General features: G+C 46.7%; 1 protein-coding gene across 1 annotated transcript in view; it reads right to left on the reverse strand.

The window, feature by feature from the left end:
* The window catches only part of flt1 (fms related receptor tyrosine kinase 1), a 31,320-nt gene extending 6,238 nt beyond the window's left edge, over positions 1-25,082 (reverse strand). Inside the window, exons 1-9 of the mRNA XM_082965962.1 lie at positions 24,811-25,082; positions 17,336-17,441; positions 16,493-16,704; positions 14,168-14,292; positions 5,812-5,974; positions 5,467-5,603; positions 2,314-2,485; positions 1,866-1,983; positions 1,549-1,718 (exon numbers count right to left, since the gene is read on the reverse strand). Of these exons, the coding sequence (XP_082822088.1) occupies positions 1,549-1,718; positions 1,866-1,983; positions 2,314-2,485; positions 5,467-5,603; positions 5,812-5,974; positions 14,168-14,292; positions 16,493-16,704; positions 17,336-17,441; positions 24,811-24,868 (1,261 nt within the window). The 5' untranslated portion in view covers positions 24,869-25,082. The remainder of the gene's footprint in view (positions 1-1,548; positions 1,719-1,865; positions 1,984-2,313; positions 2,486-5,466; positions 5,604-5,811; positions 5,975-14,167; positions 14,293-16,492; positions 16,705-17,335; positions 17,442-24,810) is intronic.
* Between the last annotated feature and the right edge of the window lie 1,076 nt (positions 25,083-26,158).

Here is a 26,158-nt window from a genome sequence, read left to right on the forward strand (position 1 = left end):
CTGCAAGAAATGCTTAATTCTGCAGGAGTTAATATTATATTAGGCTATGTGGGAGGTTACAGACCTGCAGTCAGTGTCCAGATTTCAGTCAGGCTACTAATTCCAATTAACTCATCTGAACAGTACAGTTCCTTGACGGGCCATTTCGAAGTCTCCGTCCTGTGACTGTAGAATTCGTATAGCGCCTCACAATCATCACACGTAACATAGTTAGCACTGCTATCATCCTCTTTTACCAATTCACCAAATCTTTCCCAAACGTTAGACTACTGTTCTGGCCCTCCTATTTATTTTCAACTCTCTATTTCGCAGCTTTTCTCTTATTGAATTAAACTTCGACATTGTCCTTTTTCCCTCAGTGGATTGACATGAACCTTTTCTGATATGAATTGCACAAGAATTATACATTTATGGATTTTTAATGCATTGTTTTCTCTTTATTCAACCAGGCCGACACCCACACGCCCTTCATCCACACAATTTCTAAAGACCCTAAACCCACCTGCCCCATGGGAGATAACCCACGCATCACTATCAACAGACCATGAGCACAGAGAGGGAGAGAGAGAGGACAGACCATGAGCACAGAGAGAGAGAGAGGGAGAGAGAGAGGACAGACCATGAGCACAGAGAGCGAGAGAGAGAGAGGGAGAGAGAGAGGACAGACCATGAGCACAGAGAGGGAGAGAGAGAGGACAGACCATGAGCACAGAGAGAGAGAGAGAGAGGGAGAGAGAGAGGACAGACCATGAGCACAGAGAGGGAGAGAGAGAGGACAGACCATGAGCACAGAGAGGGAGAGAGAGAGGACAGACCATGAGCACAGAGAGGGAGAGAGAGAGGACAGACCATGAGCACAGAGAGAGAGAGAGAGGGAGAGAGAGAGGACAGACAATGAGCACAGAGAGGGAGAGAGAGAGGACAGACCATGAGCACAGAGAGGGAGAGAGAGAGGACAGATCATGAGCACAGAGAGAGAGAGAGGGAGAGAGAGAGGACAGACCATGAGCACAGAGAGGGAGAGAGAGAGGACAGATCATGAGCACAGAGAGGGAGAGAGAGAGGACAGATCATGAGCACAGAGAGAGAGAGAGGGAGAGAGAGAGGACAGATCATGAGCACAGAGAGAGAGAGAGGGAGAGAGAGAGGACAGACCATGAGCACAGAGAGGGAGAGAGAGAGGACAGATCATGAGCACAGAGAGAGAGAGGGAGAGAGAGGACAGACCATGAGCACAGAGAGGGAGAGAGAGAGGACAGACCATGAGCACAGAGAGGGAGAGAGAGAGGACAGACCATGAGCACAGAGAGCGAGATAGTGTGAAGGAAAGAGAAAGGTTGAGAAGAAGAGAAAGAAAAATAACAAATAAAAGAGATTGGGAGAAAGAGATAGAAAGGGTGAGAATGAGTGAAGCGAGAGGGGACAATGTAGAACAGAATAATGGGTTGGAGGCACAAAGTGGGCACAGAGCTAAAGAGAGGGTGTATGAAGATGAAAAAGAGACAAAGCGATGGAGGGTAAAGAGAGGAGGGAAGACTTGGTCCTCACCGTTGACCACCAGAGATAGCGTTAGGTTCTGGTAGAGTCTGTGCTCCTGGATTCCCACCAGGATAGTGTACTTCCCTGCATCCTCCTCTGCCACATCCCGGATCACCAGGGAATTCCCATCCACATGGTAACGGGAACACTGTTCTGCTGCTACCTTCCCATCCTTCAACCTAACACGGAAAAACATACAGGAAATTCCTCAATTAACTTAAAGAACAATCAAATTAAGAATGATACAATGTCATATACAGTATCTGTATTTGTCTCTCTGATAGTGTAGGCTGGTGTAAGATAGTGTGCAGGCTAGCTGATCTTACCAGATGATCTCTGGGGCAGGGAAGGCCCGTAGTTTGGGGGAGAGTCGGTAGGACTTCTGTCCTGCATGAGCTTCCACTATAGCCCCTTGTCTGGGTGTCAGACGGATATACGGACGGTCTGGGACGATACACAGAAACAGACAGACAGACAGGACAGACAGACAGACAGACAGACAGACAGACAGACAGACAGACAGACAGACAGACAGACAGACAGACAGACAGACAGACAGACAGACAGACAGACAGAAATGCACGAACACACATACACACACAGAGAAAATACAACGCATTAATGACATATTACAGAGTTACACAGACTGTGGTTGTGGTTAAAATTATTGTGGTAAAAGGGGGTGTTAACCATCAATGAATTTGCTCATCAATGAATTTGACACAGATGTGGGTGTAGTCAGAGGTGAGAAGTAGAAGGTTTATTTTGACTCACCGTAGACTGTGACAGACACGTTAGTCTCTCGGCTGACAGGTCCACTGGTCACTCGGCAGATATAGAGCCCTCTGTCAGAGCGGTGGAGTTTAGGGATGGACAGAATACTGTAGAACACCATGTGAGTTTTACTGGCCATGATACGCCTACTAATTATGGCTGCCCTGTTTACCTGAGGGGAGAGAGAGAGGGAGGGGGAGAGACGGAGAGAAAGGGAGAGATATTATTTTCATAGTAAAAGTCTTCCAAACAGGTAGGCAGATGTTGAAGTTGTTAACTACTAAGTAATATATATATATATATATATATATATATATATATATATATATATATATATATATATATATATACTGCTCAAAAAAATAAAGGGAACACTAAAATAACACATCCTAGATCTGAATGAATGAAATAATATTATTAAATACTTTTTTCTTTACATAGTTGAATGTGCTGACAACATAATCACACAAAAATAATCAATGGAAATCCAATTTATCAACCCATGGAGGTCTGGATTTGGAGTCACACTCAAAATTAAAGTGGAAAACCACACTACAGGCTGATCCAACTTTGATGTAATGTCCTTAAAAGAAGTCAAAATGAGGCTCAGTAGTGTGTGTGGCCTCCACGTGCCTGTATGACCTCCCTACAACGCCTGGGCATGCTCCTGATGAGGTGGCGGATGGTCTCCTGAGGGATCTCCTCCCAGACCTGGACTAAAGCATCCGCCAACTCCTGGACAGTCTGTGGTGCAACGTGGCGTTGGTGGATGGAGCGAGACATGATGTCCCAGATGTGCTCAATTGGATTCAGGTCTGGGGAACAGGCGGGCCAGTCCATAGCATCAATGCCTTCCTCTTGCAGGAACTGCTGAAACACTCCAGCCACATGAGGTCTAGCATTGTCTTGCATTAGGAGGAAACCAGGGCCAACCGCACCAGCATATGGTCTCACAAGGGGTCTGAGGATCTCATCTCGGTACCTAATGGCAGTCAGGCTACCTCTGGCGAGCACATGGAGGGCTGTGCGGCCCCCCAAAGAAATGCCACCCCACACCATGACTGACCCACCGCCAAACCGGTCATGCTGGAGGATGTTGCAGGCAGCAGCACGTTCTCCACGGCGTCTCCAGACTCTGTCACGTCTGTCACGTGCTCAGTGTAAACCTGCTTTCATCTGTGAAGAGCACAGGGCGCCAGTGGCGAATTTGCCAATCTTGGTGTTCTCTGGCAAATGCCAAACGTCCTGCACGGTGTTGGGCTGTAAACACAACCCCCACCTGTGGACGTCGGGCCCTCATACCACCCTCATGGAGTCTGTTTCTGACCGTTTGAGCAGACACATGCACATTTGTGGCCTGCTGGAGGTCATTTTGCAGGGCTCTGGCAGTGCTCCTCCTGCTCCTCCTTGCACAAAGGCGGAGGTAGCGGTCCTGCTGCTGGGTTGTTGCCCTCCTACGGCCTCCTCCACGTCTCCTGATGTACTGGCCTGTCTCCTGGTAGCGCCTCCATGCTCTGGACACTACGCTGACAGACACAGCAAACCTTCTTGCCACAGCTCGCATTGATGTGCCATCCTGGATGAGCTGCACTACCTGAGCCACTTGTGTGGGTTGTAGACTCCGTCTCATGCTACCACTAGAGTGAAAGCACCGCCAGCATTCAAAAGTGACCAAAATATCAGCCAGGAAGCATAGGAACTGAGAAGTGGTCTGTGGTCCCCACCTGCAGAACCACTCCTTTATTGGGGTTGGGGGTGTCTTGCCAATTGCCTATAATTTCCACCTGTTGTCTATTCCATTTGCACAACAGCATGTGAAATGTATTGTCAATCAGTGTTGCTTCCTAAGTGGACAGTTTGATTTCACAGAAGTGTGATTGACTTGGAGTTACATTGTGTTGTTTAAGTGTTCCCTTTATTTTTTTGAGCAGTGTATATATATATATATATATATATATATATACAGTTGAAGTCGGAAGTTTACATACACCTTAGCCAAATACATTTAAACTCAGTTTTTCACAATTCCTGACATTTAATCCTAGTAAACATTCCCTGTCTTAGGTCAGTTAGTATCACCACTTTTTTTTAAGAATGTGAAATGTCAGAATAGTAGAGAGAATGATTTATTTCATATTTTATTTCTTTCATCACATTCGCAGTGGGTCAGAAGTTTACATACACTCAATTAGTATTTGGTAGCATTGCCTTTAAATTGTTTAATTAACTTGGGTCAAACGTTTCGGGTAGCCTTCCACAAGGTGTACTACAGCATCCCCGAGTCGCCTCTTCACTGTTGACGTTGAGAGGTGTTTTGCAGGTACTATTTAATGAAGCTGCCAGATGAGGACTTGTGAGGCGTCTGTTTATCAAACTTGTCCTCTTGTTCAGTTGTGCACCGGGACCTCCCACTCCTCTTTCTATTCTGGTTAGAGCCAGTTTGCACTGTTCTGTGAAGGGAGTAGTACACAACGTTGTACGAGATCTTCAGTTTCTTGGCAATTTCTCGCATGGAATAGCCTTCATTTCTCAGAACAAGAATAGACTGACGAGTTTCAGAAGAAAGTTATTTGTTTCTGGCCATTTTGAGCCTGTAATCGAACCCACAAATGCTGATGCTCCAGATACTCGACTAGTCTAAAGAAGGCCAGTTTTATTGCTTCTTTAATCAGAACAACAGTTTTCAGCTGTGCTGACATAATTGCAAAAGGGTTTTCGGTACCTAACTTTCGGTACCAATTAGCCTTTTAAAATGATAAACTTGGATTAGCTAACACAATGTGCCATTGGAACACAGGACGGATGATTGCTGATAATGGGCATCTGTACGCCTATGTAGATATTCCATAAAAATATATATTTCAAGAACTTTGACAAAGCTGTCATCAACGAAAAGGGTGGCTGCTTTGAAGAATCTCAAATATAAAATATATTTTGATTTGTTTAACACTTTTTTGGTTACTTCATGATTCCATATGTGTCATTTCATAGTTTTTTTAAATTAAGAAAAACCCTTGAATGAGTAGATGTGTTCAAACTTTTGACTGGTACTGTATAAATACTTCAAAGTTATTCTACATACAGTACTACATAACATAGTGTACTTCATTGTAGTGTACTTCATAATTGTAGTGTACTTCATATGTTTCTCACCTTCCCAGGGTAGTCCCAGCTGATGGACACTCTGCTGTTCCACTCTGCAGTGACAGTACAGTTGATGGCCAGACTGTCCCCCTGTAAAGTCTGGACTGGACTGGTACTGTTCAGATACACCTCCAGAATCTTATTCACTGGAGAGGACAGGATGAGGGGAAGAGACACTCATTTAATTCCAGCAATATATAAAATCTGCAAGATCAATTGAGACGCTTGGCTCACCTGGTCTATAGGTGTGTCATGTAAGTGTGTGTGTGTGTTTGTTTGTGTGTGTGTGTGTATATGAGTGTGTGCACGTGCATGTGTGTAAATATGTGTCTGTGTGTATGTGTGTGTGCTCACCTTGTCTGTGTGTGAGGTAACTGAGGGAGTGTGTGGTCCCGTTGACAGAGGTCTTGCAGGAGAACAGGCCGATGTAGAAGTAGGTGGGACTGCGGATGAGGAAGCCCTGTCTGCTGTTCCACACTATGTTCCTCTGGTCTGGGGTCAACTCACGGTCAGGGAACTGGAGGCATGAACACACATGGTCATGACCACAACCACAACTGTAAAAATAGTCTAATAAAATCAATGTCACATAAAATGAAATATCTGGTTCCGGTTAGGGATTAGAAAATATGGTCAACAACCATAGCCCCACCATTAACTCAACACAACCACAACCATTTTGTGAACTCAACCACCAACCAATCATGAACTCAACCCAGCCATGCCATGAGTCATTCAGAACCATGACCACATCCTGAACACAACACAACCATACTTACAGTCACACAAAAGCAACACTACACACATTCACAACTCCTGAGCAAATCATGAACATCACAACCACACAGAACAGTATGGGGGCTATTAATGACTCAAATGAGGCCACATTGACAATACGCATGATGCATATCATAATTATTACTACATAACACAAAATTATTAGTAAAAAATCTGTGTTACAGTAGAGACAGAGTCTTGTGTTACTGTAAAGACAGTCTTGTGTTACTGTAGAGAGAGAGTCTTGTTACTGTAAAGACAGTCTTGTGTTACTGTAGAGAGAGAGTCTTGTTACTGTAAAGACAGTCTTGTGTTACTGTAGAGAGAGAGTCTTGTTACTGTAAAGACAGTCTTGTGTTACCATAGAGATAGAGTCTTGTTACTGTAAAGATTGTCTCGTGTTACCGTGGAGAGAGAGTCTTGTTACTGTAAAGACAGTCTTGTGTTACTGTGGAAAGAGAGTGTTGTTACTGTAAAGACAGTCTTGTGTTACTGTGGAGAGAGAGTCTTGTTACTCTAGAGACAGAATCCTGTCTTACCGTGGAGAGAAAAAGTATTTTGTTACTGTAAAGAGAGAGTATTTTTACTGTAGACACAGAGTCTTGTGTTACTGTAGATACAGAGTCTTGTGCTAATGTAGAGCCAGAGTCTTGTGTTACTGTAGAGCCAGAGTCTTGCGTACTGTAGAGCCAGAGTCTTGTGTTACTGTAGAGACAGAGTCTTATGTTACTATAGAGCCAGAGTCTTGTGTTACTGTAGAGACAGAGTATTGTGTTACTGTAGAGCCAGAGTCTTGTGTTACTGTAGAGACAGAGTATTATGTTACTATAGAGCCAGAGTCTTGTGTTACTGTAGAGACAGAGTATTGTGTTACTGTAGAGCCAGAGTCTTGTGTTACTGTAGAGACAGAGTCTTGTGTTACTGTAGAGACAGAGTATTGTGTTACTGTAGAGACAGAGTCTTGTGTTACTGTAGAGACAGAGTCTTGTGTTACTGTAGAGACAGAGTCCTGTGGTACTATAGAGCCAGAGTATTGTGTTACTGTAGAGACAGAGTCTTGTGTTACTGTAGAGACAGAGTCTTGTGTTACTGTAGAGACAGAGTCTTGTGTTACTGTAGAGACAGAGTCTTGTGTTACTGTAGAGACAGAGTCTTGTGTTACTATAGAGACAGAGTATTGTGTTACTGTAGAGTCAGAGTCTTGTGTTACTGTAGAGACAGAGTATTGTGTTACTGTAGAGCCAGAGTCTTGTGTTACTGTAGAGACAGAGTCTTGTGTTACTGTAGAGCCAGAGTATTGTGTTACTGTAGAGACAGAGTCTTGTGTTACTGTAGAGACAGAGTCTTGTGTTACTGTAGAGACAGAGTATTGTGTTACTGTAGAGCCAGAGTATTGTGTTACTGTAGAGTCAGAATCTTGTGTTACTGTAGAGCCAGAGTATTGTGTTACTGTAGAGACAGAGTCTTGTGTTACTGTAGAGACAGAGTCTTGTGTTACTGTAGAGCCAGAGTATTGTGTTACTGTAGAGTCAGGGTCTTGTGTTACTGTAGAGCCAGAGTCTTGTGTTACTGTAGAGACAGAGTGTTGTGTTACTGTAGAGACAGAGTCTTGTGTTACTGTAGAGACAGAGTCCTGTGGTACTGTAGAGCCAGAGTCTTGTGTTACTGTAGAGTCAGAGTCTTGTGTTACTGTAGAGCCAGAGTCCTGTGGTACTGTAGAGCCAGAGTATTGTGTTACTGTAGAGCCAGAGTATTGTGTTACTGTAGAGACAGAGTCTTGTGTTACTGTAGAGACAGAGTATTGTGTTACTGTAGAGACAGAGTCCTGTGGTACTGTAGAGACAGAGTCTTGTGTTACTGTAGAGCCAGAGTATTGTGTTACTGTAGAGACAGAGTCTTGTGTTACTGTAGAGACAGAGTCTTGTGTTACTGTAGAGTCAGAGTCTTGTGTAAAAGGGTTGTTTTCTTGGAGGAGGCAGACTCAAGGAAATGTTTACTAGAGTTTCAGTGACATGGTGGAAGCATCCCGCCCTCTCTCAGGGGAACATGTGGACCCCCCACCTCGCCCCCCTCACCCCCAGTGTTAACTGGCTGAAAGCCTTTCACCCCAGTGTTAACTGTCTGATAGCCCCCCCCATCCCCAGTGTTAACTGTCTGATAGCCCCCTTCACCCCAGTGTTAACTGTCTGATAGCCCCCTTCACCCCCAATGTTAACTGTCTGATAGACCCCTCACCCCGTGTTAACTGTCTGATAGCCCCCCCCATCCCCAGTGTTAACTGTCTGATAGCCCCATTCACCCCCAGTGTTAACTGTCTGATAGACCCCTCACCCCCAGTGTTAACTGTCTGATAGACCCCTCACCCCCAGTGTTAACAGGCTGATAGCCCCCTTCACCCCCAGTGTTAACTGTCTGATAGCCTCCCCATCTCCAGTGTTAACTGTCTGATAGCCCCCTTCACCCCCAGTGTTAACTGTCTGATAGACCCCTCACCCCCAGTGTTAACTGTCTGATAGACCCCTCACCCCCAGTGTTAACTGTCTGATAGACCCCTCACCCCCAGTGTTAACAGGCTGATAGCTGCCTTCACCCCCAGTGTTAACTGTCTGATAGCCCCCTTCACCCCCAGTGTTAACTGTCTGATAGCCCCCTTCACCCCCAGTGTTAACAGGCTGATAGCCCCCCCTTCACCCCCAGTGTTAACAGGCTGATAGCCCCCCCTTCACCCCCAGTGTTAACAGGCTGATAGCCCCCCCCCCTTCACCCCCAGTGTTTCTGGCTGATAGCCCCCTTCACCCCCAGTGTTAACTGTCTGATAGCCCCCCCATCCCCAGTGTTAACTGTCGATATCCCCCTTCACCCCCAGTGTTAACAGGCTGATAGCTGCCTTCACCCCCAGTGTTAACTGTCTGATAGCCCCCTTCACCCCCAGTGTTAACTGTCTGATAGCCCCCCCATCCCCAATGTTAACTGTCTGATAGACCCCTCACCCCCAGTGTTAACAGGCTGATAGCTGCCTTCACCCCCAGTGTTAACTGTCTGATAGCCCCCTTCACCCCCAGTGTTAACAGGCTGATAGCCCCCTTCACCCCCAGTGTTAACTGTCTGATAGCCCCCTTCACCCCCAGTGTTAACAGGCTGATAGCCCCCCCCTTCACCCCCAGTGTTAACAGGCTGATAGCCCCCCCTTCACCCCCAGTGTTAACTGGCTGATAGCCCCCTTCACCCCCAGTGTTAACTGTCTGATAGACCCCTCATCCCCAGTGTTAACTGTCGATATCCCCCTTCACCCCCAGTGTTAACTGGCTGATAGCCCCCCTCGTCCCCAGTGTTAACTGTCTGATAGCCCCCTTCACCCCCAGTGTTAACTGTCTGATAGCCCCCCCATCCCCAATGTTAACTGTCTGATAGACCCCTCACCCCCAGTGTTAACAGGCTGATAGCTGCCTTCACCCCCAGTGTTAACTGTCTGATAGCCCCCTTCACCCCCAGTGTTAACAGGCTGATAGCCCCCTTCACCCCCAGTGTTAACTGTCTGATAGCCCCCTTCACCCCCAGTGTTAACAGGCTGATAGCCCCCCCCTTCACCCCCAGTGTTAACAGGCTGATAGCCCCCCCTTCACCCCCAGTGTTAACTGGCTGATAGCCCCCTTCACCCCCAGTGTTAACTGTCTGATAGACCCCTCATCCCCAGTGTTAACTGTCGATATCCCCCTTCACCCCCAGTGTTAACTGGCTGATAGCCCCCCTCGTCCCCAGTGTTAACTGTCTGATAGCCCCCCTCATCCCCCGTGTTAACTGGCTGATAGCTGCCTTCACCCCCAGTGTTAACTGGCTGGTAGCCCCCTTCACCCCCAGTGTTAACTGTCTGGTAGCCCCCCTCATCCCCAGTGTTAACTGTCTGATAGCCCCCATCATCCCCAGTGTTAATTGTCTGATAGCCCCCATCATCCCCAGTGTTAACTGACTGATAGCCCCCTCATCCGCAGTGTTAACAGGCTGATAGCCCCCCTCATCCCCAGTGTTACCTGTCTGATAGCCCCCCTCATCCCCAGTGTTAACTGTCTGATAGACCCCTCACCCCCAGTGTTAACAGGCTGATAGCCCCCTTCACCCCCAGTGTTAACTGTCTGATAGCCCCCTTCACCCCCAGTGTTAACAGGCTGATAGCCCCCTTCACCCCCAGTGTTAACTGTCTGATAGCCCCCTTCACCCCCAGTGTTAACAGGCTGATAGCCCCCCCTTCACCCCCAGTGTTAACAGGCTGATAGCCCCCCCCCTTCACCCCCAGTGTTTCTGGCTGATAGCCCCCTTCACCCCCAGTGTTAACTGTCTGATAGCCCCCCCATCCCCAGTGTTAACTGTCGATATCCCCCTTCACCCCCAGTGTTAACAGGCTGATAGCTGCCTTCACCCCCAGTGTTAACTGTCTGATAGCCCCCTTCACCCCCAGTGTTATCTGTCTGATAGCCCCCCCATCCCCAATGTTAACTGTCTGATAGACCCCTCACCCCCAGTGTTAACAGGCTGATAGCTGCCTTCACCCCCAGTGTTAACTGTCTGATAGCCCCCTTCACCCCCAGTGTTAACAGGCTGATAGCCCCCTTCACCCCCAGTGTTAACTGTCTGATAGCCCCCTTCACCCCCAGTGTTAACAGGCTGATAGCCCCCCCCTTCACCCCCAGTGTTAACAGGCTGATAGCCCCCCCTTCACCCCCAGTGTTAACTGGCTGATAGCCCCCTTCACCCCCAGTGTTAACTGTCTGATAGACCCCTCACCCCCAGTGTTAACTGGCTGATAGACCCCTCATCCCCAGTGTTAACTGTCGATATCCCCCTTCACCCCCAGTGTTAACTGGCTGATAGCCCCCCTCGTCCCCAGTGTTAACTGGCTGATAGCCCCCCTCATCCCCAGTGTTAACTGGCTGATAGCTGCCTTCACCCCCAGTGTTAACTGGCTGGTAGCCCCCTTCACCCCCAGTGTTAACTGTCTGGTAGCCCCCCTCATCCCCAGTGTTAACTGGCTGATAGCCCCCCTCATCCCCAGTGTTAACTGACTGATAGACCCCTCATCCCCAGTGTTAATTGTCTGATAGCCCCCCTCATCCCCAGTGTTAATTGTCTGATAGACCCCTCATCCCCAGTGTTAATTGTCTGATAGCCCCCCTCATCCCCAGTGTTAATTGTCTGATAGCCCCCCTCATCCCCAGTGTTAATTGTCTGATAGACCCCATCATCCCCAGTGTTAACTGGCTGGTAGCCCCCCTCATCCCCAGTGTTAATTGTCTGATAGCCCCCCTCATCCCCAGTGTTAATTGTCTGATAGCCCCCCTCATCCCCAGTGTTAATTGTCTGATAGCCCCCATCATCCCCAGTGTTAACTGACTGATAGACCCCTCATCCCCAGTGTTAATTGTCTGATAGACCCCTCATCCCCAGTGTTAATTGTCTGATAGCCCCCCTCATCCCCAGTGTTAATTGTCTGATAGCCCCCCTCATCCCCAGTGTTAATTGTCTGATAGCCCCCATCATCCCCAGTGTTAACTGACTGATAGACCCCTCATCCCCAGTGTTAACTGACTGATAGACCCCATCATCCCCAGTGTTAGTTGTCTGATAGCCCCCATCATCCCCAGTGTTAACTGACTGATAGACCCCTCATCCCCAGTGTTAATTGTCTGATAGACCCTCATCCCCAGTGTTAACTGACTGATAGCCCCCATCATCCCCAGTGTTAATTGTCTGATAGACCCCTCTTCCCCAGTGTTAACTGACTGATAGACCCCTCACCCCCAGTGTTAATTGTCTGATAGACCCCTCATCCCCAGTGTTAACTGACTGATAGCCCCCATCATCCCCAGTGTTAATTGTCTGATAGACCCCTCTTCCCCAGTGTTACCTGGCTGATAGCCCCCCTCATCCCCAGTGTTACCTGGCTGATAGCCCCCCTCATCCCCAGTGTTACCTGGCTGATAGCCCCCCTCATCCCCAGTGTTAATTGTCTGATAGACCCCTCATCCCCAGTGTTAACTGACTGATAGCCCCCCTCATCCCCAGTGTTAATTGTCTGATAGACCCCTCACCCCCAGTGTTAATTGTCTGATAGACCCCTCATCCCCAGTATTACCTGGCTGATAGCCCCCCTCATCCCCAGTGTTAATTGTCTGATAGCCCCCTCATCCCCAGTGTTAATTGTCTGATAGACCCCTCACCCCCAGTGTTAATTGTCTGATAGACCCCTCATCCCCAGTGTTACCTGGCTGATAGCCCCCTCATCCCCAGTGTTAATTGTCTGATAGACCCCTCATCCCCAGTGTTACCTGGCTGATAGCCCCCCTCATCCCTTGTCCAACCTTAAGACACCTCTTTTCCCTCCTATTTCCATCTGCTTTACTACACTATAGTAAATGCCTCTATGTCTCCTCTGTCTCGTTAGGCCCCTGTGAATGCCCTTAGTGCTCCCCTCCATCCCACCCCCTGGTAGCTGAATCCTGGGAGGTGAGGATTCAGAGGATGTTGGGGACGGAGGGGGGTTGGAGGGGGGTGTAGGTGGGTGTAAGGGGGTCGGAAGGGGGTGCAGGTGGGTTGCAAGGTGAGAGAGAAGTTAGGACGTGGGAAACGTGTCTCCAGTCCATCTGTTCACATCCTGTAACTACAGGATGGAGACTGGACTGGGACCCTAGGTCATGCTACACCACCCCCTTCCGCTTGCCTCCACTCCTCGCCCCACTGGGTGACTTTCACGGTGGCAGCGAGAGGGAATAGCCCCCTTGGTATTGTTCCCTGCTGAGAGGTGGGACAACAAATTAAAGATCCAGGCAGAGTGCAAAATCCTTCCAGGAAAAAAACACTCCAGAGTGTGTGACAGTGTTTGTGTGTGGAGTGGACTCCAGGTTCGGAATGCTGGGCCAGGCGGATGTGAGAGAGTGAAAGAACAGGGGGTATTTTTAGAAGAATTACATTTGTGGCTCTAGGCTGGACGTTTGTGTGGAGATAGGAGCAAGACATAAACACAGAGAGCCAACAGAAGTGAAGTGCGTGTGTGAGAATGTGTGTGTTGTGCAACGCTTCGTTTCGGGGTCCGCGTCACATCCTGAAGGGAGAGCCAGGGACAAGAGGAGAGATGACTGAGGGGTTAATTTTGTTCTTTCGCTCTTTTTCAGTTTCCTGAAACTCTCTTTGGAAATTCCATCGAAACCTCATTCCTTCATTCACCTGATAAAGTACCAGTAGCCCACTTCTCTCACCTTGATGTTATTGCGTTGTGAAGGTCAAACTGTGTAGTCTCTGCACACAGTAGACGCTACCTACATACAATACCACTGTTAACAGATCTGCCTGAGGGGCATGCCTTGCCCTGCTAGCACCAGTCAGTCCTGGCCAGCCCATTACTCCTGGCATCTCATCGTCCTCTGGCCAGAAGGCCGGCTGGTTAAGGAATCAGGAGGAGTTTGGCAGCCAGATCGGAGGATAGGGGTGTGTGAGTATGGGGGGCAGGGGGCCCTCCAGACCCCACGTCCTGTCTCCAGGGGTAACAACAGTGCCAACAGAGGAAACTGCGGGCGCCGCTCACTCGGAACATGGCAGTAAAAAATAGGTATCACTGACACACTGAGAAGTTGCCACAAACATACATACACACACACTGCACTTCATTGCACTTACGTACACTCACTCACCACTCAGGCAGCAACACTCACAAACACATCCACACACTTCCACACACACATCCGCAGACTGACACAAACAAACGGACACACACACTCCAAGGCAGAACGGTTGCCAAGATAAGAACAATGTGTTGAATGATCTGTACTAGCAGAAACAACATGACTGTGTACAGATGGGAGTGCTGATGGAGAAACAGAGAGAAGTGTTTTGTTCTAAGATGTAGTCAGGAGTGCTAGTAGTGGAAATAGTGAAGGGAACTCACCTTGACCAATGACACGGTGGCGTCAGGGTTGGTGACCCTACAGGGGAAGACCAGTGGCTGGCTCTCCTTGATATACACCAAATCTGGACTGTTATTCTGCTCCTCCACAAATGGCCGCTGTCTGTCTGAAACCACAACACTGAGGTTAGGGATAGGTACACACACACACACACACACACACACACACACACACACACACACACACACACACACACACACACACACACACACACACACACACACACACACACACACACACACACACACACACACACACACACTTACTTAATACCCATTCAGCAAATAGTCTCCTGGAGTCAACAATAAACACACAGATTGTTTCGAGGTAATCAAACAGCCTGTGATCCTTCCAGGTACATTACCCCCTCCACACCCACCCTCTAATATTCCTGTGCCATTGAAAGGCGTGGGCGGGTGGAGCTCACCTCATTGTTTGTCAGCTACTGTACTGTGTTATTCAAGGAAAGTATAATCTCTGAACATTTTAACAAAAGTACCCCAAGGACTAGTGGCCTGGACCGCAGGGCTTCCTCCTGCTGCTTTGATTACATATGAAGGAGCTAGCGAGGGGGCAGGAGGGTGAGAGCAGAGAGGGGCAGGAGGGTGAGAGAAGAGAGGGGCAGGAGGGTGAGAGCAGAGAGGGGCAGGAGGGTGAGAGCAGAGAGGGGCAGGAGGAGCAGGAGGGTGAGAGCAGAGAGGGGCAGGAGGGGCAGGAGGGTGAGAGCAGAGAGGGGCAGGAGGGTGAGAGCAGAGAGGGGCAGGAGGGTGAGAGCAGAGAGGGGCAGGAGGGTGAGAGCAGAGAGGGGCAGGAGGAGCAGGAGGGTGAGAGCAGAGAGGGGCAGGAGGGTGAGAGCAGAGAGGGGCAGGAGGGGCAGGAGGGTGAGAGCAGAGAGGGGCAGGAGGGTGAGAGCAGAGAGGGGCAGGAGGGACAGGAGGGTGAGAGCAGAGAGGGGCAGGGGGGTGAGAGCAGAGAGGGGCAGGAGGGTGAGAGCAGAGAGGGGCAGGAGAGTGAGAGCAGAGAGGGGCAGGAGAGTGAGAGCAGAGAGGGGCAGGAGGGGCAGGAGGGGCAGGAGGGTGAGAGCAGAGAGGGGCAGGAGAGTGAGAGCAGAGAGGGGCAGGAGAGTGAGAGCAGAGCGGGTGATGGAGTCAGACGCCTAATGGACTTGGCAGCCAGAGCGATTGATGGGCCCCAGGGGTCCTATTGGCCAAACAGTAGCCCCACCCTGTGACCCTGGCTCCTCTGGCGCCGCTATCTCCTCTGGCCCCTGGCCCAGCTCCATGCCCAGCCAGCCTCTACCCAGGACAGGGAAAGGCAGAGTGGGGCAGACAGGGCTGTCACGGTGCCTCCTCTGCCCTTGGATGCCCCTGAATCCTGAATCCTGCCTGGCCTTCATCCTATTTCACCCCCCTTACCCTCCCACCTTCCACTCCCGCCCCCTTTTGAACAGAACCAGAGACACCCACCCCCACCCTCCCCTGTCTATAGACCTCCAGCTCCCCTCCCACCTCCACCCCCCGCGGCCTCCTCCCGTCCCCAAGCACAGGATGCTGTGAGCAGGGCTGAGGGGAGCAGATAAGCCTGGTGCCCTGGGAAACTCTGCCCAAACCTGAGCCTTTCAGCAGCTGGACTATTCCTGGCCCCGAGGACTAAGGTAGCACGTAAATGAAAGTAAAAAGCTTTTATATATAGACCTGCTAGAGGGTGAGAGGGAGGGAGGGAGGGAAGCTGAGAAAAGAGACATGCTAAGGGGGAGAAACTGAGCCAGAGTCATTAGGATGTGTTGTTGGTACAAACAGTGTTGAGATATACATTTCTCTCCGGTATTGGTGTGTATTTAGCACCCACTGCCACTATATTTTGTTTAATCTAAGCATATAAACAATGAGACAGAGTGAGCAAGAGATTGACTGACCATTCCATCAGAGAGGGGGGATAGATAGAGAGAGAGAGAGAGAGAGAGAGAGAGAGAGAGAGAGAGACCACTCCATCAATTGGGAAGAGAGAGAGAGTGGGGGAGAGAGAGGGGGGAGGAGGGAGAGAGGGGGAGAGATAAAGAGAGAGGGTGAGAGAGAAAGTGTCATTGAGAAAGAGAGCGAGCGAGAGGGAGAGAGAGCGAGACAGAGAGAGTTTAACAGAGAGAGTCCATCAGTGAGAAAGAGGTGGACAGATGATTCATTTCCTAAACCTTATTTCCATTTCCTGAGCTCTAGCATTTGTGACAGAGTGGCTCTGACAGGGACTTGGGAGTACAGGACACTGTAATGAGTAAATCCCAGAGTGAGATGGTAGTTGTTAAATGTTACCTGTGACATAGATGTAGACAGCACTCTGCCTGCGGGTCCGATGGCTGTACCGACACCGGAACGATCCTGTGTGCTGGGCCTGGGCTGAGCTAATAATCAGTTGGCTGCAGTAATGCTGGCTCTGCCTCCCACAGCGAGAATCCTCCAATTGCACAATCTCCTTATCTCTGGCCACACCTCCAGGGAACACCCACGACAGCTCCCACCGACCCCTGATTGGTCAAAGGTAGATTGCTGTAAAACATTCCATCTCTCTCATTGCATCACAACTTCTGAAAGCTGACCATAAAAAGGTGTATTTAAAAGGTGTATATAAAAGGTGTATATAAAAGGTGTATATAAAAGGTGTATTTAAAAGGTGCATATAAAAGGTGTATATAAAAGGTGTATTTAAAAGGTGTATAAAAGGTGTATATAAAAGGTGTATATAAAAGGTGTATTTAAAAGGTGTATATAAAGGTGTATATAAAAGGTGTATTTAAAAGGTGTATATAAAAGGTGTATATAAAAGGTGTATATAAAAGGTGTATTTAAAAGGTGTATATAAAAGGTGCATATAAAAGGTGTATATAAAAGTTGTATATAAAAGGTGTATTTAAAAGGTGTATATAAAAGGTGTATATAAAAGGTGTATTTAAAAGCTAATCTGATCAGTGAATAAGTCTAGGCAGACAATCTTTCCTTTATCTTGACATTTCCCACTTGACCCCTTTCACTAACCTACAACCCCCCCACCCTGACCCCCAACCAGCGCTCACTGATCTGCGCTGACCGCCTGCCCGCCCACCCACCCCCTTCACCTATCACCTCTGACCTCTAACCTGTGACTCCAGAGAGACTCACCTGCAGTGGATCGTCAGCGTCTGGTTGGCCTCCAGGACCAGCTGTCGACTCTTCACATCCAGAACAGGAACACTGAACTTCCCCTTAGGCTCTCTCTCCACCTTACCTGGGAGAGAGAACAGAGATGTCTTATTGGCTTTACCTGGGAGAGAGAACAGAGATGATGTCTTATTGGCTTTACCTGGGAGAGAGAACAGAGATGATGTCTTATTGGCTTTACCTGGGAGAGAGAACAGAGATGTCTTATTGGCTTTACCTGGGAGAGAGAACAGAGATGTCTTATTGGCTTTACCAGGGAGAGAGAACAGAGATGTCTTATTGGCTTTACCTGGGAGAGAGAACAGAGATGATGTCTTATTGGCTTTACCTGGGAGAGAGAACAGAGATGTCTTATTGGCTTTACCTGGGAGAGAGAACAGAGATGTCTTATTGGCTTTACCTGGGAGAGAGAACAGAGATGTCTTATTGGCTTTACCTGGGAGAGAGAACAGAGATGATGTCTTATTGGCTTTACCTGGGAGAGAGAACAGAGATGATGTCTTATTGGCTTTACCTGGGAGAGAGAACAGAGATGTCTTATTGGCTTTACCTGGGAGAGAGAACAGAGATGTCTTATTGGCTTTACCAGGGAGAGAGAACAGAGATGTCTTATTGGCTTTACCTGGGAGAGAGAACAGAGATGATGTCTTATTGGCTTTACCTGGGAGAGAGAACAGAGATGATGTCTTATTGGCTTTACCTGGGAGAGAGAACAGAGATGTCTTATTGGCTTTACCTGGGAGAGAGAACAGAGATGTCTTATTGGCTTTACCTGGGAGAGAGAACAGAGATGATGTCTTATTGGCTTTACCTGGGAGAGAGAACAGAGATGTCTTATTGGCTTTACCTGGGAGAGAGAACAGAGATGTCTTATTGGCTTTACCTGGGAGAGAGAACAGAGATGTCTTATTGGCTTTACCAGGGAGAGAGAACAGAGATGTCTTATTGGCTTTACCTGGGAGAGAGAACAGAGATATCTTATTGGCTTTACCTGGGAGAGAGAACAGAGATGATGTCTTATTGGCTTTACCTGGTAGAGAGAACAGAGATGATGTCTTATTGGCTTTACCTGGGAGAGAGAACAGAGATGATGTCTTATTGGCTTTACCTGGGAGAGAGAACAGAAATGTCTTATTGGCTTTACCTGGGAGAGAGAACAGAGATGTCTTATTGGCTTTACCTGGGAGAGAGAACAGAGATGATGTCTTATTGGCTTTACCTGGGAGAGAGAACAGAGATGATGTCTTATTGGCTTTACCAGGGAGAGAGAACAGAGATGTCTTATTGGCTTTACCTGGGAGAGAGAACAGAGATGTCTTATTGGCTTTACCTGGGAGAGAGAACAGAGATATCTTATTGGCTTTACCTGGGAGAGAGAACAGAGATGATGTCTTATTGGCTTTACCTGGTAGAGAGAACAGAGATGATGTCTTATTGGCTTTACCTGGGAGAGAGAACAGAGATGATGTCTTATTGGCTTTACCTGGGAGAGAGAACAGAGATGATGTCTTATTGGCTTTACCTGGGAGAGAGAACAGAGATGATGTCTTATTGGCTTTACCTGGGAGAGAGAACAGAGAGAGAACAGAGATGAGAACAGAGAGAGAACAGAGATGTCTTAACAGTCTGGTCCAGAGCTATGCTGGCCACAACAACATGGACCAATAAATACCAGAGAACAATACAACAACTGACCACAACACTAGTGGTGTTGACAGATCAACTGACAGCGTCATCATAGACACTCCCAGGCAGAAACACCACTGACCCTCGTCACCTCCTCGTTCCCATGCCACTAAACCACTTGAGGACCAAAGTGGAAATGCGTAAGCAGTGTCACTTTTGTTTATTAAATAAAAGCAACGCTCTACTCCATGGTAAGTGAGGTTTATTAATGAGAGATAAATGGCGCTGTCCATCCACCCTTCCTTCCTCTCAGTCCAAAGGGAAACATTCACACAGACACGTCCTTAAACCAGCCAACTTATAAATGGAACCTAATTCACACTGTTGGGTCCTATTGGAACATACACAAACCTAATTCACACTGTTGGATCCTATTGGAACATACACAAACCTAATTCACACTGTTGGGTCCTATTGGAACATACACAAACCTAATTCACACTGTTGGGTCCTATTGGAACATACACAAACCTAATTCACACTGTTGGGTCCTATTGGAACATACACAAACCTAATTCACACTGTTGGGTCCTATTGGAACATACACAACCCTAATTCACACTGTTGGGTCCTATTGGAACATACACAAACCTAATTCACACTGTTGGGTCCTATTGGAACATACACAAACCTAATTCACACTGTTGGATCCTATTGGAACATACACAAACCTAATTCACACTGTTGGGTCCTATTGGAACATACACAAACCTAATTCACACTGTTGGGTCCTATTGGAACATACACAAACCTAATTCACACTGTTGGGTCCTATTGGAACATACACAAACCTAATTCACACTGTTGGGTCCTATTGGAACATACACAAACCTAATTCACACTGTTGGGTCCTATTGGAACATACACAAACCTAATTCACTATACTGTGCACTTGATTAAATTGATATAGCTATAACAGGAAAAAATGAAATTATGCGTAGCAATGTATTGAGTGATCTAAAAACCTATTTCCAGGAAATCAAGTGTGTTTTTACTGTTGCAGCCATTATTTAAAGGAGATGATTTATGTGTTACAAATGACCAATGAGTTGTGGCTTGAGCCAACAGCAGGGTATTGATGACTGATATGTGGTTTATAACTCTTCATAGTACAGCAGACTGGGTGTGACTTCCCAGGTCCTCAGGGCTTCTAACAGTCATTTCACTCTCCTGCTTTGAGTAAAGCCTTTCTTTGGGTCCTCCACGTCATAACCAGCATGTCAAGCACTTCCAATTTACCAAAAGTGTGCCAATATGCTATCCTCTCTGCTATCCTCTCTACTATCCTCTCTACTATCCTCCTGATCAAACACATCATTGCTCTACGACCATTATCTGACCCCTCAGTCACTAGCAACCCTCAAATGAGGTTGACCTTATGATGATGCATGAGTTGAGTTCCACCTCAGCTGGACAATTTGAATGCAACCCCATTACTACTATTCATTGTCTTGGTTACCAGTGGATGCTCTAATTTTACTCACTCTGGTAATGTTTCCTCTTGCTCCACTTTGAGTCATACACACACGCACGCACGCACGCACGCAAATACACACACACACACACACACACACACACACACACCTAGAGTCCTGAAGCAGAGTCTATATGTTGGGGTAAATAGTTTAAAGGAGGAAGTCAAGTCTCTCTCAGCACAGGCCCAAGGGGCATTTCAACAGGTTGTGAATTGGACAGAAAGTCCCTTCCCATTTCACTCAATACAGCTGGAGCTTTCATCCAACAAACCCTAGTGTAGGATCTCATGCACTTCAAGGACATGACCGGTTGAAACCCGAGAATGTGCCTGCACGACAGGAATAAGTTCATGAGCTGAATGTAGATTACAATAAAAAAAATTGACATGTTTTTCTCATGTGTTGTACATGTTATTCCAATTATGTAAACCACAAAAGATATTTTACAAAGTGTGGTGACATTTGCATATCATTAGAGGGAAATAATAAGGCTTGACCTTTGATATCTTGTGTTCACATGGTACAATTCATTCTTTTCAGATCCTTATCTGGGGTGGCAGGTAACCTAGTGGTTAGAGTGTTGGGCCAGTAACCAAAAGGTTGCTGGATCAAATCCCTGAGCTGACAAGGTAAAAATCTGTCATTCTGCCCCTGAACAAGTTGGTTAACCCACTGTTCGCCTATAGGCTGTCATTGTAAATAAAAATGACTTGCCTAGTTAAATACAGAAGAAAAAAAAGTCTGGCACACAAAATGTATAAATAGAAACAGTATGGTAAATCCCAACTAGCACATTTGGTTCCTTGGAAGTTGTGGGAGCGTAAGTCATTGGTTTCCCATTGGTTCTGGGAACGAAGCCATAAATGTTGTTTCCTGACCGTAAAAACTGAAAGTTCTATGATTCCCTAAAAGTTTTCCTGGGAAGTTTTATCAACGCTCTGAGAAATGATATTATAGGTTATTTGAATGTAATTAAATAAAGTTCTGAGAGCATGTTGCAATAAGACTTTTAATAACATGGCTAGCTTAGCAAACTGTTTGGAACTCCAAGCACAGATAGGACACATGGTAACTAATTTGCTTAGGCATTAATTATGCAAACACATTTACTTTTTATTGTGGCATGGAGTCAGTGAGATTCAAACCAACACACCTGAACACACTTAACAAGATAAAGGATAGAGAGAGTATTTTCTCCGCTGAGAACAGAATGTATGTTCTTAAATAACATTCTTAGAACATTCTTTGAATATTACACATTTTTTCTTGTGGTTTTAATACAAAGTTTTCTTAATGTTCTGAGAACATGACTTTAAAGAGAACCATGAGGAAACCCGTAGAAAACATTATGCTGAATACTGAAATTCCCACAGAAGAACGTTGTTTCTTAACATTCTTGGAACAATTTGAGATCATTACTTTAAATAGAACCATGAAGAAACCTGTAGGAAACGCTACGCTGAAGTACTGGAATTCCATAGAGATAGATAGAGGACTCATCTTTATATCTGTGACATTATAGCATATGTGACAGCATGGGCAGTGCCATTGAGGCTACAACCCTTAGGAATCCCCACCTAGTTGACTACTTTTAAATGGTGGATGCTTGGTGGAAGCCCAAGCGAAAACGGCCTTTTGGCCACCAGAGGCCTCAATCATTCTCTATGTGAAATTCCCACCTAAGAAACATATAGTTCTCAGAACATTATATGCTACATGGGTACCCTGCACCATTCCCATTCAAATATTGTGCATTAAAATGTGTATTTAAATTAGATAAAACAAATGTGATTTAATTATTGTGGACCTTATTTTGTTCCTTGATTATGCTAATAAATATATACAGGAAGAGGACAATAGTAACAATATATCAGGTTATGCAAGACAAGAAAACTTGGTCCACATACACTGAACAAACATATAAACGCAACATGTAAAGTGTTGGTCCCATGTTTGGCTGAGCTCCCTGCCTGTGCCATTAAACCCCTACAACTCATCCAGAACGCCGCAGCCCGTCTGGTTTTCAACCTTCCCAAGTTCTCTCACGTCACCCCGCTCCTCCGCTCTCTCCACTGGCTTCCAGTTGAAGCTCGCATCCGCTACAAGACCATGGTGATTGCCTACGGAGCTGTGAAGGGAACGGCACCTCCATACCTTCAGGCTCTGATCAGGCCCTACACCCAAACAAGGGCACTGCGTTCATCCACCACTGGCCTGCTGGCCCCCCTACCTCTGAGGAAGCACAGTTCCCGCTCAGCCCAGTCAAAACTGTTCGCTGCTCTGGCACCCCAATGGTGGAACAAGCTCCCTCACGACGCCAGGACAGCGGAGTCAATCACCACCTTCCGGAGACACCTGAAACCCCACCTCTTTAAGGAATACCTAGGATAGGATAAAGTAATCCTTCTAACCCCCCCCCCCCCCCCTTAAAAGATTTAGATGCACTATTGTAAAGTGGTTGTTCCACTGGATATCATAAGGTGAATGCACCATTTTGTAAGTCGCTCTGGATAAGAGCGTCTGCTAAATGACTTAAATGTAAATGTATGTTTCATGAGCTGAAATAAAATATCCCTGAAATGTTCTATATGCACAAAAAGCTTATTTCTCTCAAATATTTTGCACAAATGTGTTTACATTCATGTTAGCGAGCATTTCTCCTTTGCCAAGATAATCCATCCACCTGAAAGATTTGGCATACCAAGAATCTGATTAAATAGCATGATCATTACACAGGTGCACCTTGTGCTGGGGGCAATAAAATGCCACTTTAAAATGTATAGTTTTGTCACACAACACAATGCCACAGATGTCTCAAGTTTTAAGGAAGCTACAATTGGCATGTTGACTGCAGGAATGTCCACCAGAGCGGTTGTCAAACAATTGAATGTTCATTTATCTACCATATGCCGCCTTCAACATAGTTTGGAAGAATTTGGACATCCAACTGGCCTCACAAACACTGACCACATGTATGGTGTCATGTGGGCGAGCGGTTTGCTGATGTCAATGTTGTGAACAGAGAGCCCCATGGTGGCACTGGGGTTATGGTATGGGCAGGCATAAGCTACGGACAACAAACACAATAGCATTTGATCGGTGGCAAGTTCAATGCACAAAAATACCGTAACGAGATCCTAAGGCCCATTGTGAGGCCCATTTTTTAAGGTATATGTGACCAACAGATGCAGATCTGTATTCCCAGTCATGTGAAATCCATAAATTAGGGCCTAATGAATGTATTTCTATTGACTGATTTCCTCATATGAACTGTAACTCAGTAAAATCTTTGACATTTTTGCAATTAATTAAATTGTTGCATGTTGCGTTTATATTTTTGTTCCTTACAGTATAAAGTTGTTGACCAATAACCATATGCGCTGCGTCCATACGTTACGCACACAGGAGCCAGTTCGAGCCAGTTCACCTCAGTTTCCTCTCCGTGCGTCTGTTTTAGCCATAAGCGCTGATTTGCGCCAGTTCCCGCGCTCTAGAAAGTTTCCTTGCGCTGGTCATGACCCCACACTCACTTATATTACAACTTCCATTTCACAAACTCATCAGCGTCAGGAAGTAGCCCTGTGTGTGCCGATTCAACCCGGGTCAAAGAGCGCACAGAGCAGGGCCACAGAGGTCTCCGTTATCCAAACAACTATCCCACAAGACAAGACTTATCTACTAACAACAGTTAGCTGTAAAAGAAGCGCACTTCTTTAACCACCATATGACCACACTGATATCTCGATGAGCCGATTAATGAGACAGTCGACGGAATAGCGCCAAGAAGCCTTGGCCTGTTATGTTCAAAGCTCGGGATGCTGGCTAAACTGTCTGCCGAGTGCCAAGTGTTTGAAGAATGTTCCCCTAGCGTCAATACTATCTCTTTACTGTGACAGTACGCACGTTCCTCCTGATTATGTGGCAATCCATCTTCCATGGTCTTGCACAATAGGACTACTACTAGAAGATGGCAAGTTGGCAACCTATGCGCACATCCTGCGTCAAGCATTTAGACAATAATTACGCATCATGCCTCAATGTGTCCATAATAAGTTGATGAAGAAATATTTATATTTAATTGGATATTATTATCAACTATTGATATTTATTTAAAACATGAACACATTAAATATAAGTACACTTGAATATGGAATAATTTGTGTGATTTGTCCGTAGGCGACTGAATAGGGATGGTGAGGGTGCGCCCCATGGGGAGCGGGCTGTTGCATATCCGTGCAGTTGATAGTTTCATCAATCAGTGAACTCTCTACTTACCTTTTGCGAGCGCACTGCCAGACAATCCACATAGAACCACGAAGATAAAGCAAATCATGTTGTCTGTCTTCCCCGTTGCACTGATGAGCTATGCAAGAAGAAACGTGTAACAGAGAGTTTAGTCCTTATTCTCCAGAGAACAGAAAGCTATAGACCGCACAGCATCAGCGCGCTTATCGCTGCTGATTCGCATTGATTCTGAGTAGGAGAGGTTTTCCAAATAGAGGAAAGGAGAGCCGTGGGAGACGCTACAGAACACCGAGCATCAACCAGTAAACTTTTTTTCCCATTGTAAGCGTGGGCACCGGTTTTATACAGTTCCCATAGCAAGCGGATAACGGGCCTTCCCGTGACGTCCCATCGCCACACCCATGGCGCGTAAAAGCTGAGTCCCACCCGTACAGTATCCATTCTTACACAGTCACTCTAGACTAATTGAAACAATGAAGATGACGTACTGATACTGATACCCTGTCTGACCCACAAACATCATATAACCATATGAAACAGTGAGTAAATATAAGCATGCCCAAGCAATTACGCGCCACTGCTGCCTAAATCGCAGTGACCTGGGTGGCTGCGGGAAAAGTGTCTTTCTTGAGACAATTACCAGCTTTTGATTGGACCAACAATATCCTATAAAACACCCCCAATGTCTATCTACTGTATCTCCTCCACCCAGGTCCCCTATGACAGTGGTGGGTGTATGCCCATGGCATCACCTGACCTGCTGTCAGGGATGCACATCATTCATTCACTTATTCATGGCAACAGCATGACAGTAGGGGTGGCAAGAGCTTTGACTAGATGGTACACAGCTACGGACTGAAGTGATCTTTCATATCATATCATACGCAGCAGGTTAGGATAATTAACCTAGCTGGTCAGGATAATTAGGTTTTAAGGTTAGGAAAAAGGTTAGGGTGGTTAGGGCTGGCTAAAATGCTATCCTAACCTGCTATGAAAAGTCACTTCCGTCCATAGCTGTATACCATCTAGCCACAAATGGACCACTTGGTCTATAAAAAGTGGTCAGATTGAGCAGATGCTAAACTACAGGACAGTTTTGCGAGCACAGACTGGAACATGTTCCGGGATTCTTCCGATGGCATTGAGGAGTACACCACATCAGTCACTGGCTTTATCAATAAGTGCATTGAGGACGTCGTCCCCACAGTGACTGTATGTACATATCCAACCAGAAGCCATGGATTACAGGCAGCATTCGCACTGAGCTAAATGGTAGAGCTGCAGCTTTCAAGGAGCGGGACTCTAACCCAGAAGTTTATAAGAAATTCCACTATGCCCTCCGACAAACCATCAAACAGGCAAAGCGTCAATACAGGAC

This window comes from Salmo salar, chromosome 19 (assembly GCF_965601325.2).
Source record: "Salmo salar chromosome 19, fSalSal1, whole genome shotgun sequence".
NCBI classification, from domain to species: Eukaryota; Metazoa; Chordata; class Actinopteri; order Salmoniformes; family Salmonidae; genus Salmo; species Salmo salar.